The sequence below is a fragment of the Hetaerina americana genome, unplaced genomic scaffold, assembly GCF_022747635.1.
Source record: "Hetaerina americana unplaced genomic scaffold, ioHetAmer1.1.p SCAF_7, whole genome shotgun sequence".
In the NCBI taxonomy this organism is placed as follows: domain Eukaryota; kingdom Metazoa; phylum Arthropoda; class Insecta; order Odonata; family Calopterygidae; genus Hetaerina; species Hetaerina americana.
The window spans coordinates 26,179,738-26,195,459 of record NW_027287316.1 but is presented as its reverse complement, the minus strand read 5'-3'; the positions used below and the strand labels follow the sequence as shown (position 1 = coordinate 26,195,459).

The 15,722-nt window shown below is 36.1% G+C and overlaps 1 protein-coding gene across 2 annotated transcripts in view; it reads left to right on the top strand.

Annotated features, from left to right (window-relative positions):
* Nucleotides 1-15,722, top strand: part of LOC139696257 (ubiquitin carboxyl-terminal hydrolase 8-like) — an 87,858-nt gene that overhangs the window by 6,234 nt on the left and 65,902 nt on the right. For both annotated transcript variants that reach the window (XM_071594940.1, XM_071594941.1), the window contains exons 6-12: nt 344-506; nt 2,730-2,931; nt 8,450-8,670; nt 8,875-9,290; nt 10,504-10,601; nt 13,460-13,545; nt 13,785-13,898. In XM_071594940.1, the coding sequence (XP_071451041.1) occupies nt 344-506; nt 2,730-2,931; nt 8,450-8,670; nt 8,875-9,290; nt 10,504-10,601; nt 13,460-13,545; nt 13,785-13,898 (1,300 nt within the window). The remainder of the gene's footprint in view (nt 1-343; nt 507-2,729; nt 2,932-8,449; nt 8,671-8,874; nt 9,291-10,503; nt 10,602-13,459; nt 13,546-13,784; nt 13,899-15,722) is intronic.

Below are 15,722 nucleotides of genomic sequence, written 5' to 3'. Positions count from 1 at the left end.
TTCAACTCTTGGATAGATTCAATTCCTATTGAGGATATTTTTTAACAATATAAGATAATATTTAATTCAGAAATGTAAAACCAGCATAATATGTTGAAGATATGAAGTAAAAGAAATTCTTACAAGTATCAAGACCATAAATAACATGAAATGCTCAAGAGTTTTAAAATGTTACCTGTACAAACTGTCTTTATGCATTTTAAGGGAGACTTCAATGCTTGCCATTAATGAAACTGAAAAGACTGAAGAGCTCTCCAATTAAGAGTGGCTAGATATTTCTCCACTAAAATTCATTCAATGAGCTTTGCAATAATTACCGTTTATATGTTTAACCATATTTCAGGATGATTCCTAAGACTCTGAGGAAGGAGCTACCGAATGAGAGTCTGCATGGTTGGAACAAAAGATCAGAATTTGACCTCATAGTTCTAATGGATTGGGATACCTGTCATTCCAGCATGAAAAAAGATAGCAGCATTTCTATCCTGAAAGATATAATGATGAAGGTATGAAAATAGAAAAGACCTTTGCTTTTAAAAATGCCTTAACTTACATTACTATTATTTGGTAATCAACTAGTTAAGGTAGATTTTGGATGGACACCACTACCAAATAATTCTATTTTCTCCTAACAAAAACAAAACCCAACATCCTACTCTATGACAAGCCCCTCCTCTTCATCTCTGTATACTTCCTTCCTCCATTTATCCCATCCAATATCCCTATCCTGTATATGTCCCATCCTCGTTTGCCTAACATTCCCCCCTCTATCACCAGTCTTCAACATCCTATCGCCAATCAATATGCTTTGCATCCATTTGCTGTTTCCTTAGAATTTTTCCTGGCAATCCCCTACCCTCCCCCACTACACTAGGACCTCCTCATTTGTTTTCATTTCCTACTTGACTTTATCCATTCTTCTCCACACCCACATTGCAAAAGCTTCCAATCCACGCGTATCATCCTGTTTCAATGACCATGTTTCTGGGCAGTACATAACAATGCTCCTTATCAAAGTTTTAACAAGACTTGTCCATCTAGACCATCTGTCCCCCACTCTCACCTAACCAGTCTGAGACATGTACAGGTTACGGATTGATCTCCTGCCCCCCCCCCCCCAATCTACTCCTATTATCTACAATATTCTCATTAGTTTTTCCCAATTCACTCTATCAAATCCCTTTTTGAAATCTAAGAAACAGGCAAATGCGTCCTGATTGTATTCAATAATCTCTATTAGTGCCCTCATTACTGCAATCCCAATATAATTAGTATGAATTTGTCAAGCAACTAAATGAAGTACTTGCCTATTTCTTATGGTAAATAGAAAATTTTGCTATCATTTGATACTAATTATTAAATTTACGTAGAGGATACGCATTCAAAATTCATGGTCATGGTACAAATTCACTTCCGAGTGAATTAAATTTCACTGGAGTACCTTATATTTATAGTGACATCAAAAACTTCTTGAGCAAATGGCTATAAACCAACCTTTTTACTCTGTAAATATATGCGACAATTATTGTTATTCTTTATTATATACTTATCCTGAGGCTACTAAATATCCAGTTATACATAGTTCATTTACAAGATTTGGAAGTGGAGACATTTTGGTAACTCAACCATTGAGTAAACACAGCCAGCAATACCTTTTTTATTGTAATTTTGTTAAAAATATGAAATAAAAGCAACTAACTTCTATGGCAATATCTTCTATATATCACTGGCAAAACTGTTGGCAGTAGCAGGAACAATGCTGTATTGTTACAATAAAAATTACCTCTGAGATATAAACGTCAACCTACGCTGATTATTACAAAAACAAACTATAAACATTCATTAATGTTCTTGAATAATTATACAGGTACACTGTTTAATGATGATGATATTCACTGAATGCCAGAAATACTGAATATAATTATTCCATGATGAAAGACTTTTTTATGTCAGATACCATGATAATACTGCAATAATGAGTTTGTGTTCAATTAGCTGATGATAAAACTTGCCCGGATGTCACGGGTGACATTAGTCAAGCTAAATATAGCTTCTAACATTTTAAAATCTTCTGAATGCAAAAGTAATCCAAGAACAGAAGAGGGGCTTAAATAGTATTCAGCTTACGTGAATGTGAAGCAATCATTAGTCATTCAACTCATTAATTTGTTATGCTAATTAATGAGCATTTTTGCTAATATTGTCAATTACTTATGTTCAAAACTTACAGTTTCAATGGCAAAAATTAAAAAAATACAATCGCTAAGTGCCAATTCCATTAGTGAAATTCATTTATTGATATTTATTCTACCATACTAAATGTCTTGAAGTGAAACACAGCCAACACAGTTACATATTACTTGATTAACTTTCAGTTGAGTCCTATGTAAAGACTTCATCCTGGAGCTAAATAAAGTGGCTACTTAACAAAATCTAAGGTTTTAGCAGAGAGTCTTAAAACATTTTTAAGCATATCAGGTAGTTAAAGCTTAGCAATGGCTGTAACAGAGTTGTACAGCTGGCCGTAATCATAGGTTTATAGTTAGGCTGATAAAAATTTCAAAGTCATTTCCTTAAAAATTGTGGGAGAATATATTTAACAATTTTGTTACTCTTATAAGTATACTTGTATGTAAATATAGTGCACATTGTAATATTCTTTGGCAATTATGTTTCTTGAAATAAGGTATTTTGTGTGAAATATTTATCATATTAACTTTGCATTTCAGTGGGACATTGAGACCTCTTATAAAAGAACTCCAGTTGTACTGGATGGTGGTTACTATGATTGGGTCAACACTTTTCCTATGTTTTCAACGGACCCTCATGTTGATCTCCCAACCAAATCCAAGACTCGGGTATCTGTGATTCCTAACCGTGATTTATATCTTTCTCATCTCTTGAGTGAAGATGATGTATTGGATGACTTAGGTAAGTTTTATTGCAGTAACTGAAAGACTGCCATTGATTTTGTAATTATATACTTAACTGAGAAATGAAATTCATGAAGGGTTTTTGTTGAGTTAAGATATTAGAAATTGTGTGTTAGTTTTTCCTGTTATTCTTGTAAAAATCTCGATAAAACTATATGGGGAATGTTACTGTGTAGAGCCACGTGCAGTGGAACCTTGAATAACGAACTAATGAGTAATTTGCATGATGAGCAAAAATATTGGCCCTGAAAAATTGTTTGCTTAACAAGTGATGAGAGGAGGAGAATTCCTGGAATAATTAATTGCACACCTACTACTTCCAATTGTGTCTAGCACTTGTTCTGATAGCATCTTAGAGTCACTAGTCATCACACATTTTTCTAAACCCATGCGAGGGCGGTTCAGTAAGTACCCGTGTTAGAAATGAATAAACCATTTTTTCAAAAACATTTTTTTTTATTTTTCAACATAGTCTCCTTTTAGAAAGATACACTTCTCCCAATGTTCCGGTCATTTTTTTAACTCCTCCAAAAAATAGGATTCGTCGAACTCTCCAAAATACACCTGTCTCGGTGATAATTTCTTCGTTTGAGATAAATTTTTTTCCCGCGAGCCATTTCTTCATGTTAGGGAATAAGAAAAAGTCGCAGGGAGCCAGATTGGGTGAATACGGGAGGTGCAACAGCAATTCATAACGTAGCTCATGCAGTTTGGCGGCGACAACTCCGGATGAACTTGTTGTCCACCGTGAGCAATCGCAGCAACCATTGGGCCAACAATTTTTTCATCGCCAACTTATCATATAAAATATTAATTGCCATTCCAGTCGACACACCTATGGCCTCTGCTACTTCGTGCACTTTCGTTCGTCGATCAGCGAGAATCATGGCATGGACTTTTTGAATGATTTCCCTGTTAACCATGTCTGCTGGGCATCCTGGTCGCTCCTCATCAAAAACAGATGTTCGCCCACATTTAAATGCGTTGAACTAATATCTAACTGTGGTCATAGATGTCGCAATGTCCCCATAAACAGCATCCAACTTTGCTTTTATCTCCTCGCATTTCTTCCCATCCAAAAACAAAAAGCGAATTATCAAACGAAACTGCTCTTCTTCCATCATAGCGAAAATCACGAAACACGTCTTACTCGAATGGCTGCCAAATCTAAACTAACCTTCAAATCAGTCTGAAATTTGTTTCACCGTCATTTTATAGATGGCAGCACACGATGATAACATAAACTTCCCTCAGGAATGCCCTTTGTCGTCAAACACGGGTACTTATTGAACCGCCCTCGTATCCATACGTTATTAATGATTTATTTTGTGCAAAGTTAACAATATTTTGGGCATATTTTAACAAATGATCCTGAAAAAATCCATAAGAAGATAGTCCAGCAAAATAAAAATATAAGTTGAAATGAAAAGTAAAATCATTGAAAATCAAGAGCATAGTGCGGGCATGACTGATTTGGGCGCACATCAACAATGAGTCCATATCAACAATTGGCATTTTCTTCAAGAACAAGGACAAAATTAAGGAGCTAGATGCTTCAAAGAGAGTGACAAGAATATCTCCAAGTACGCAACTAATCTATCAATATTTAATTGTACACAAAGGGAGCATATTCTCAAAGGTGTTCATGGGTTGCAATTGCAATCTGGCACCTCAAATGAGAATATCATTTGTGAGAAGGGGAAAGTGATGTTCGCTGACCTCATTGAGAGAATGTCAGGATCATTAACATCAGAAGAAGAATTCAAGGAGAGCTATACATAGTTCTGGAAGCTTACGAGAAGTACCAGCATCCACGGTGTTGTGCGGCATGGTGAAGCAGGAAGCTCTGAATTAAAGGCAGCAGAAACTTCATCAGTGACTTAAAGAAGTTCGTATATTCAGAGGGTTTTTCTGCCATAAACAGAGTTTTGATTGTGACGATATGAGTCTCTTCTGGAAGAATATCCTTAGAGAACTTATATTTGTACACATAACAGTGGAAGAGAAGGCATCAGGGGATCGAGATGGTGCGGTGGCTACCGTACTGGCTTCCCACCCAGAAGGTTCGGGTTCAAATCCTGGCGGTGTTGAATATTTTTCAGAGGGATCTCGTTCCCTACTTGAGGTGCTTTGCGGAGGGCACTTTGAGTGAATACGCCGTCCGTCGGATGGGACATTAAACTGCGGTCCCCTTGGCGCCTTTTGTAAAGAGTAGGCTAATGCCGACGCCGGGTTTCTCTCCAGCCTTCTTCCTTTCCTATCCATTCCCAATGGTGCAAGTGACCTCAGCTGTTGCTCGCCTCCCCTAAATACTACTACTACTAAGAGAAAGCATGGCCTGGCCACTAGCCAATGAAAGGCCATCTATGGCTGCTATTTTGTACAAATGCAAGCAGCAATTTGAAAATTAAATCCCTGCTTGTTTACCATCCAGAAACTCAACAAGCCTTAAAGAAACATTAAGTCCAAATGAGCAGACTAAATATAATGTGGAGGTTATGGGAAACTGTTGCATCGTACTATGAATACAAAGCATTTCCTTATTAAGGCCAAAATTAATTAATGATACTTCTGAGTCTTCTTTTTAAAAATTTTGAAGCTTTAAGAAAAGCAAATGTCTCTAGACAGATTTTTAGTAAAAAGAGTAGTAGTAGTAGTATTTAGGGGAGGCGACTGACAGCTGAGGTCATTTGCGCCATAGGGGGTGGACAGGAAAGGATGAAGGGTGGATAGAAACCCGGCGTCGGCATTAGCCTACTCTTTACGAAAGGATCAAGGGGTCTGCAGTTTAACATCCCATCCAACCGACAGCGTACTCACTCAAAGTGCCCTCCACAAAGCACATCAAGTAGGGATCAAGATACCTCTGAAAAATATTCAACACCGCCAGGATTTGAACCCGGGCCCTCTGGGTGGGAAGCCAGTACGTTAGCCCCCGCACCATCTCGATCCCCTAGTAAAAAGAAGGTACCTAGCGTAAATGAAAAACTATTTATTTATTTTGTTTGCTTTTGTAAATCTAGTTTGCATTCCTGATTGCTTTATTCCACAATAGAAGAAAAGATAAACATGATCCATGATCCAAAACAATGTATATATAATTTTCTTTGAATAAGCCTTGTACATAATTTACTTTTTGTTGGCTTGGAATGTATTATCATATTTTACATTAACTTATATAGGGAAACTTGTTTCACCAGACAAGTGTTTTGCTTTAAGAGAAAGATCGCGGAGTGAATTTTGCTTCTTGTAGGAGGTTCCATTGTACCATGTACCTCATTTTGTGAGTATTAAAATACCGGAAAAACTAAAGTAATAAAGATAATACTTCAGCATTGGCAGAATTGTTAAGTTTTAATGGAAGAACATGCATTAATCTAAACAGCTCTGGCATATAACATTGCTTATAAATAAAGTTTTTGGAGAGAATAAAGCATAATAAGTTGATTATTTTCTCCTGGAAATTAACTAAGCCCTGCCAATATTTATTACTGGCAAAGACCGAATCAATAGTTGGACTGACTTTATTGGGATCACATCCACAACCGTACCAAGTGTTGTGGGATGCCCCCAAAAACTATGTAATCAGATCATAAACATGGGAGAGTAATTAATATGGACAAAGGACTGCATAATTAAATGAAGAATACAATGTATCTTTCCACTCCCTTATTCACGTACAACTAGTTTCAACGCTCAAGCATCATCACCAGGTACAAATTAATCAAGTCGCAGTCCATTTATATACCATTCATGAGGGAGAGGGGTGTAAAGCGTTAATGTGGAAGCTGGGTTTCTTTCCACCCTTCCTTTCCCTTACATCCTTGATGGCACAAATGACCTCAGCTGTTGGCTGCCTCCCCAAAAAAAAACTGTAACAACTGAAACTTGGTTTTTCCTGAATCAGAATTGATTTTCCATGAGACTTTCTTCTATCCTTCCTTCTATCCTTCCTTCTATTCTTCCTTTTATTCTTCCACTAATTGTCCAGGTTAGCATTTTTGATGTGTAAGACATCAGGCTGATTGTTCTATGTTCTTTGCTTTTATCTGTTCTTGATCTCTTCAGTATTGCAATCATTACACTCTAGTCTAGGACCTCTGATGAATAGAAATACAAATTATTTTGGATAGATTTTTTTATTTTTTAACATAATCTCCAGCTTGAGATACTTTTCCCAGCATTATTCCAACTTTTTTAAGCTGTCCAAAATATAGGATTGCGGAAGGTCTGCAAAATAGGCATTTGGGTCGACGATGACTTCCTTGTTTGATGTGAATTATTTTCCCCGAAACCATTGATTGTTTCAACTTTGTTAGTAAAAAGGTCACTGGGGCCAAATCTTGTGAATATTTTGGATATTGCAATTATTTGAACTTTAATTCCATAATTTTTACCTTCGATATTGAGCAGGTGTGCACCCTCTCCTTGGTGCACACCTGCGCTGAAGGGAATTTTTCTGACAAATGGAGATGTTTTTCCTTGACTTCTTGCTCAAATTTCCCGGTGCAATAACATACATAATGCTCTCCATTTATCATTTATCCTTTTTGCAAGTAAGAAATGTAGATGATTCGATATGCATTCCAAAAAACTGGCCAATACCTAGTCAGCTGATTTCAAAGTCTTCACCTTCTTCGGAGCTGGATCACATTCAGAAGCCCTATGTTTTAACTCTTCCTTTGTCTCCGGAGTTATTAGAGTATCTATATTTTGCCAGCAGTTATGTATCAATGTAGAAACTCATCAGGATGGCAATGGAAAAGTACCGAAGCACCTTCTGGGCACCATTGCAACAACTTCGCACTCATAGAAAATGTGGCATCCATCTTGCTGAGATTTTTTTCACGCCAAATTTTTTGTGCAAAATTGGGAGCACAGTACCTTACTGTATGCCTGTGGCATCAACTATTTGGCAAACTTGAATTCGTTGATCACTCAAAACCATGTCTTGTATTTTGTCAATCATTTCTGAGTAAGTCACTTCCAATGGACATCCCGGAAAATGTTCATCATTTGTGAATGTGCTGCCATCCATCTCTTGAATTTTCAAAGAAATTATTGAGCATTCCACACATTGTGTACTAGGCTACCTAAAGCCTTGCTGGTCTTCTTCCATATTTTGAACATTGCTTTTGCCATAGCCATTTGCCATACCTTGGTTATATTTTCATCCTGAAACGTGCTTGGTTTTATAAAACTTCACCTAGGCTCTGCTTGCTTATTTTAAGCAAGCAGAGCCTAGGTTTTTCAAATTTTCAAGTGAAATCCATAAAAAAATATGCAATTTTGCCATATGTATATTTTTGCCAGACCCACAGTAAGAACTTTTATTATCATGATATATACATGTTAAGTTGATGTGTGTTTATAAGGATTTACTGAAGGTATCTTTTTTGCTGATGGTACAGAAAAATATGAATGTCAGTGCTTGCCATTTTTAACTTCCAATCTAATACATTGAATATTAGTTGAAGTTTAAAATAACTGAAGTAACGTGAGATTTTTTGTTACAGATGATGTTGAATACCCAGCAATTATTGATAGCCCTCCAAAGCCGTCTGCTTTAAATGAGCCTGCTGTTGGTTCCATGTCATCTTTGCAAGCTGCCATGACTGCCAGGCCAACAGTTCCTGAGAATAGACCAGCCCCTCTGGTGGATAGGTCATCCAAGCCAACTGCTACTCCTATTTCACCACAAAAACCTTCTCTTGCTCCTCAGCCCATATTGAAAAAGGCATGTGCTAAGTATTTATACTACAATAACATTTTTCCACTAGATTAATTGATGTCCACTATTGATTTAAAAATCAATATCTAGTGGTAAAGTTATCATCTGTGGTTTTTGTTTTGGTGCATTTATTATATTATGTTTCTGCTGTATTTATTGTATGAAAACATTCCAATAAGTGGAATTCTTCCATTCATATTGTGTTTGTAGATAAACAACTTAGCTCCTGCTGCTTCAAATGAAGTGTCAAGGGAAGCAATACCGAGAGAAATCACAGAGGAAATGCCAACCAGCGGAAAGGAAAGAAATGATCTGCCCTCTGCTACCTCTTCAGCATCAAAACCAGAGGTTCTGAAAGATAAAAATGAGCCCCCAGAAAGCAGGACAGGGAGGTCCTTCTCTCCCTCTTCTGAGGAGGTTGAAGAAAAAAAACCATCCAAAAATGTCCATGTGCCAACTGTCGACCGCAGTCTAAAATCCAAGGTGCTTCAACCTCAAGGGCATCCAGGTGGTGATGGAGGGAGTGTTTCAACGTCTTCCCCTTTGCCTGTGACAACTGAAATCCAAAAACCAAGTGTCTCAGTTTCAAAACCGGAGGAGGGGAAGAAGGATGATGCAAGGAGGAGGTTAGTGATGGTCATTAGGAACATATGTATCGGAGAAAACAGGTTTAGTGACTTAAATGTAGTATTCACCTGGAAGGGGAAAAAAGTGTAATATTTGGAGTCTCGTTGTCCAGAACAAGGAGACTCTTAAGGCTGAAATGACTCTGAATCTCTCAGAGTACTAGAAAGAAGACAGATACTTACTACCTGACTTATCGTTGGTAGATATGACCACCTGTCGAAAAAATTGCAAACTGTGCACCATAAAAATTTAATTTTGAATTTTCATAAATATACTTGTGGTGCAGCAATGCTATGCTTTTGTTGCGGTGGGGAGGATTATATCATGCAAACAAGAATTTATCATTTGGTACTGTCAAATTTCCAAAGAAACTGTGGAGATGCCGCAACAGTAACTTTTAACGGAGTCATCCGCTAATGTGCATTTCAATGCAACAATTTCAGAGTGTAAAAATCATTTGCCTTGACTGGGATTTGAACCCAGATCCCTCAATATCCGGTCGAGTGCTTTAGCCAGTTAAGCTATCGAGACGTCCTCTTAAACTCTCAAATCGTGGGGACAGCCTAAGTGTTTAAAGATGGCTTTAACTTCGTGGACAGTGGCGCGTCACGTATGACTACGAATGCCTATGATATTGTATGTACGGTATTTCGTGACAACATCTTGATCCTTCAAAAGCCCCAAAATTTCAGAGTTTAAGAGGACGTCTCGATAGCTTAAGTGGCTAAAGCACTTGACCGGATATTGAGGGATACTGGGTTCGATTCCCAGTCAAGGCGAATGATTTTTACACTCTGAAATTGTTGCATTGATTTGGTACTGTGTTAAAAAACTTAGACATCCATCCAAGAAAAAGTTGTACTAATGAAAGTTTATGATGGAAATGCACTTAAACCAAAATCTTTGCTCTTAAAATCTGCGAAGAAATTTCACCATTTAAGTTTGTGGCTTCCTTCCTGCATTGTCTATAGATGAATCTATTGAATCACTTGATTCTGTTGACTTGCTTTCGAAATGAATGTTTATTAACTTCTGAGTTTGATACTGGATAAAAAGGACTGCTTTGAATTTAATAACCAGTGTTTTATTCCTAATCAGTCGCCCTGTTAAACAAACTGCTATGTAGTTATTATTCAGTGTAAAGGTAAAAACCATTCTTTACAAGTATAAAAAAAACACATTATAAAAATGTTTCCTCTTACTATCCCACAGGGATTCAGTGGAAAAGGTGGACGAAGGATTGAGAGAGCTAAAACCTTTTTCTGATGGTGGTGAGGAAAGGAAACAGCTGAAGAAAACAGTAGAAAAAGGTATTGGAATACTATGAGCGTAATTTTTTCTAGTAGGTTGTCTTTGTGATAAGGAATGGGGTTGACATGGTTGTACTTAATTCCCTTTCAAACCTTGTTTTGCAAAAATGATAAAAGTGTTTTATCCACCCTTTAGTTTGCTTACCTCATGTGACCCTGAATACTTAAGCGGAGTCAATCAAATTTCAAGATTGTTTCAGATAAATCAATGCATAGAAGGGGAATTCTATTGAATGTATTGATAATTATAATAGGCCAAATATCCATGTTGCAAGGCATATTTCATTAAGTACATCTGTCCATATTCACCCAGTTTACTCTCCTATGCAATTTTACAGATAAAATAACATTATTAATTAAGTTGGTTGTACAAACACATTTTTCTGTAACCAGCTCTACCATATAGATTAAGTTGGCAGTCAGGAGCATCACTAACTTGCAATTCCATCCTGCTTTGTTAAGGCATAGTTTCATCTGTATTGCCAAGTGCACGGAACATGTCCAAGTTGTTTTTATACTGGTGATGAAATGAATACCATCAAATATGATAATTCACCTAAGTTGTATTATCTTTAAGGCAGTTTCAGTATTTATTCATTATTTTCAAGGGTATTTCATTACTCATTGGTACCAAGTTTGCCCCAGAAAGTGATAAGACATGAAAAACTTGGGATATGAAAATTAAATTCAGTTTAGTTTAGATTACTTGTATGACAAGTTGGTGTTTATTTAATTCTGTAATTTTTGAACAAGGTAAGTTTGCAGGAGTACAAATAAATTCTCTGTTCCTTGTGGTATGTAGTATTTATTTTGATTAAAAAATCACATAATGAAGAAAATCCATTGAGTGCAAAAGACCCAGCAGCATACAAGTATGCTGTTTGACATCCATGTCCTAAAGCCTATCTTAATTTTGAATCCATTTTCACCCAGGCTCTCCAATCAAGGATTTAATGGTAGTGGAATATTTTCTCCTTCCATTTTAAACCTAGAAATATTGAATTAGGGAATGAGATCTGAAATATGGATTTTCCAAATGCTTATAAAAAAACATTGCCATTGAAAGTAATGTTTCTAGCAAACCGCAAAATGTATAAAAGGTGGGGAATTATGCGTGATTTTGTAATGCATGGCAATAATTTAGGGAATATGAGACGAAGAAGGATTTCTGTCAAATTTAGGGAAAGCATTCAAGTGTCATTTCACTTTAATGTATGTTGCAATATTATTACTGCCTTCTCCCAGAGATATGCTGTGTCTTAACCATCATTTGTGTCTTACTCTGTGGAATGTGTAGCAGGCGTGTACATATCTATGAATGGTCAGTTATTAATGGGTTTTTGATAGGAGTACTTCCCAAAAATATTGCAAATTTTAAGGAGGGTTAAAGATGCTGCAGACCAATTTGAAGTCATTAACATTAGGATTGCATATGACATGTTTGAATATTACCTGGCACTCCATTTGCATTTCTAATTAATCTAGCTAAAAAATGCGATGGTAACTGAAGCTGGGAGCTAAGGCTAACATAATGCATTTTAATCTTGAGAGGTGCAAGTTCAAGGGACAGTATGAAGAGTTGCTATATCAGGCATGAGAGCCTCTCTGTTGCAATGAAGTTTAATGTATTGAAAAGTAAAGTACATGTATTTGATATGTCCAGCTGGAAGAACATTAAAGTGGTAGAGGGGCAAAGGGAAATGGAAGGATATTTACCACAGATGCCGTAGTGTTACATTTTAACTATAGTTGTTAGTTGCCTCTCAAGGTTGAAATATTTTCATTTAATACCCTGGAAAATGCTAGAATTACATGATATATCATTATTTGTGTTAGTAGACTTGAGTTAAGCAGAAAAATTGTTTTGTTGAATGTAAGGAGCCAAAATCAATGTTTTTTTTAATTTAGGCTAAAGTTAAGTAAATCTTTAGGAATACATGCAAGAATTTTACCAGATATTTCACTGGATATTCTAAGGATGAAATGCATTTCTTGAAATCACATGCAGTAGCAAATTTTAGACTCTTGCATTATTATGGTTTAAATTGTAATTATGATGAGGATTTGTGTTCCTCAGTTCAACCAAACTCAATGCAAAAATGCTCCAGTATGTAATTTAAAGACATTTGTTCCATTTTTTGTACTTTTGAAGTATCTTGTCAAATTGTTTCATACATTCCCAAAACTTTTTCTCATAACTTGAGGATTAGTTTCAAATAAGCCCTGATATTCATTTTTATTCTGTTCATGTTAACATGAAAAATTCTTTTAGAGTTCAGTTGGAGTTGCCAATGTTTTCAAGGAAGGTGTGCACTTTGAGTTGCTCCACTTGCAGGTTCAACATATTATGACGATTCTAATGAAATCTAATTGCATTGCTGTGAAAATACTTGATAAATATTTAGATATCAAATGGTTATAATACAATTTGTTACACCTTAGTTGTTTTGCCCGAGAATAGTTGTGAGGGTTCAAACAAAAAAAGTTATCAAGTAAAATTATAAACTTGTTTTCAAAATCTACATGTAATAATGCGACCCTTCCCTGATTTGTGTACGAACAGATTTGTAACTAATTAAATTTAATGGGATATCTGATTTATAGTTATTGAAGGTTCTGTATGATGACTTTTGAATTCTCATTCTCATTTTTCTAATAATATTATGCATTTTAGGCAAATAGAGATTTGCATGATGATGACTGTATGAGTGCAAGTATTGAACGTCTAACTTAGCAGTGAACTCAGAGTAGTGATATAGCAAATTGTCTCTTCACGAATGTGTGGAGATAAGTCATGAAAAAAATGACTTTTCTCTAGGTATCTTTCATTGATAGTTGAATTCCGACTTATTTTTCAGACATCTGGACCACTCCAATTAAATTTGAGCCATCTCCTGGTTCCTCCGCAATGAAGAGATCTCATTCACTGCAGAATGTTTCTAGGGTAAGTGAATTCCGTCAATCAATCTCAATAGCCATCTTAATGTAGTGGATATCTTTGCATTAAATCTTTCAAAAACTTTTCTTAGTCCTATTGATCCTTCAATATTTACCTCATGTATGCTTGAAATTCCAAGAAACAGCCTTGTTTTTTACTTCGCAAATTTTGCTGAGAAATATTTTAATTTAATAAAATTACAAATATATAGAAACTAAGTGGACATTTTCTCTTGTTTTTTATAGCTAACTGATGACCATGAATGCCCCAAATTCAATCGTAGCATCAAACCTACTAACAAGACCACGGATGTCATTCCTACAAGGCGTAGAACACTTGACGGGGTGTTTGGAAATGTTGTAAGTATAATAATTAAATACATAAGTTAGAAATAAAAGATGCATGCATTTTGCAAAAGTTGTGATTATTCTTCTGAAATATTCTTGAATTTCCATGAAAGAGCATGAAGAATTACTCAGGTACTGAAATAACTGTGTTACTCTTGAATGTATCGATGAAAAGTTTTCTTGAAATGCTGATGGAACTTGAAAGAATGAGGATAAGAAATGTCTTGAAATGCAAGGCATATGGAATGAAGCTTTCTTGGTTTTATAGAAATCATTTTATGAACATTTCCTGCATATTTTGCAGATCTTGTTTAAATGGGATAAGAAAATCTTTGATTAGAAACTTGTGTAGCAGTAATTATAGTATGAATTCAATAGTGTGATATAAATTATTTTAACACTGTGCTAGGAAAATGTCAAGTAATTAATTCCTGTCATTTATAATCCATCACAAAAATGCACAAATATGCTCTAATAATGATGCTACCATACAAGATGCATGCCCTGGACAAAATTAAGTGGTGCTTGAGGGATGTTATCTATTTTTTTCTGCAATGAGAAAAAGCATCAGATGTTATTCTGTATCATTAGCATCAAAAAATTATAATTGTACATAAATATCATCTGCGGATGTTAACGTCTAATTGTGTCAGGTAATCAGATGTGCTATCATCCTCATGTATAATTTGGAACATTGTCCATGCATGGCCACTGTTGTCTTTGCCAACTTTGTTTGGTTTGGTGTTCTCTGATCACATCCCTTTTACCTACCTGTAGGTGGTCATTTTGATGACCAAAATAACTTAATTCTTAGTTGCGAACGACATCATAATGCCCAAAACAGCAGATTACTTTCAGAAGTGATTGGAAATAATCCATGGATTCCATGGTAAGTTTGCAAAAAACTGGATGTAGTTAAACCTCAGTATTTTTTAAACGGAAATTCTCTTACCTAAAAGTAAAGTGACCTAATTTATCAGCAATTCATTGAAAACAGAAACATAGGAAGTTGCACAACATCACCATGAATTTAACTAAATGACAATTTTCTTAACTATTTTAACAATGTTTCTGGACAATGCAACAATTTCAAAATGTAAATATCTATGGCCTTCCAAAGAAACTGCGGGAGATGCCGCAACAGTAACTTTTAACGGAGTCATCCGCTAATGTGCATTTCAATGCAACAATTTGTTTTTTTGTTAAACAAATTGTTGCATTGAAATGCACATTAGCGGATGACTCCGTTAAAAGTTACTGTTGCGGCATCTCCCGCAGTTTCTTTGGAATTTGTCAAAGGGAAAACACCATACGTGTTTAAAGTTGGCTTTAACCTCGTGGACAGTGGCGCCTCGCGCACGACTACGAATACATGTGACATTGTATGTACGGTATTTCGTCATAACATCTAGTTCCTTTAAAAGCCCCAAAATTTCAGAGTTTAAGAGGACGCCTCGGTAGCTTAAGTGGCTAAAGCACTCGACCGGATATTGAGGGATCTGGGTTCGAGTCCCAGTCAAGGCGAATGATTTTTACGCTCTCAAATTGTTGCATTGAAATGCACATTAGCGGATGACTCCGTTAAAAGTTACTGTTGCGGCATCTCCCGCAGTTTCTTTGGAATTTGTCAAAGGGAAAACACCATACGTGTTTAAAGTTGGCTTTAACCTCGTGGACAGTGGCGCCTCGCGCACGACTACGAATACATGTGACATTGTATGTACGGTATTTCGTCATAACATCTAGTTCCTTTAAAAGCCCCAAAATTTCAGAGTTTAAGAGGACGCCTCGGTAGCTTAAGTGGCTAAAGCACTCGACCGGATATTGAGGGATCTG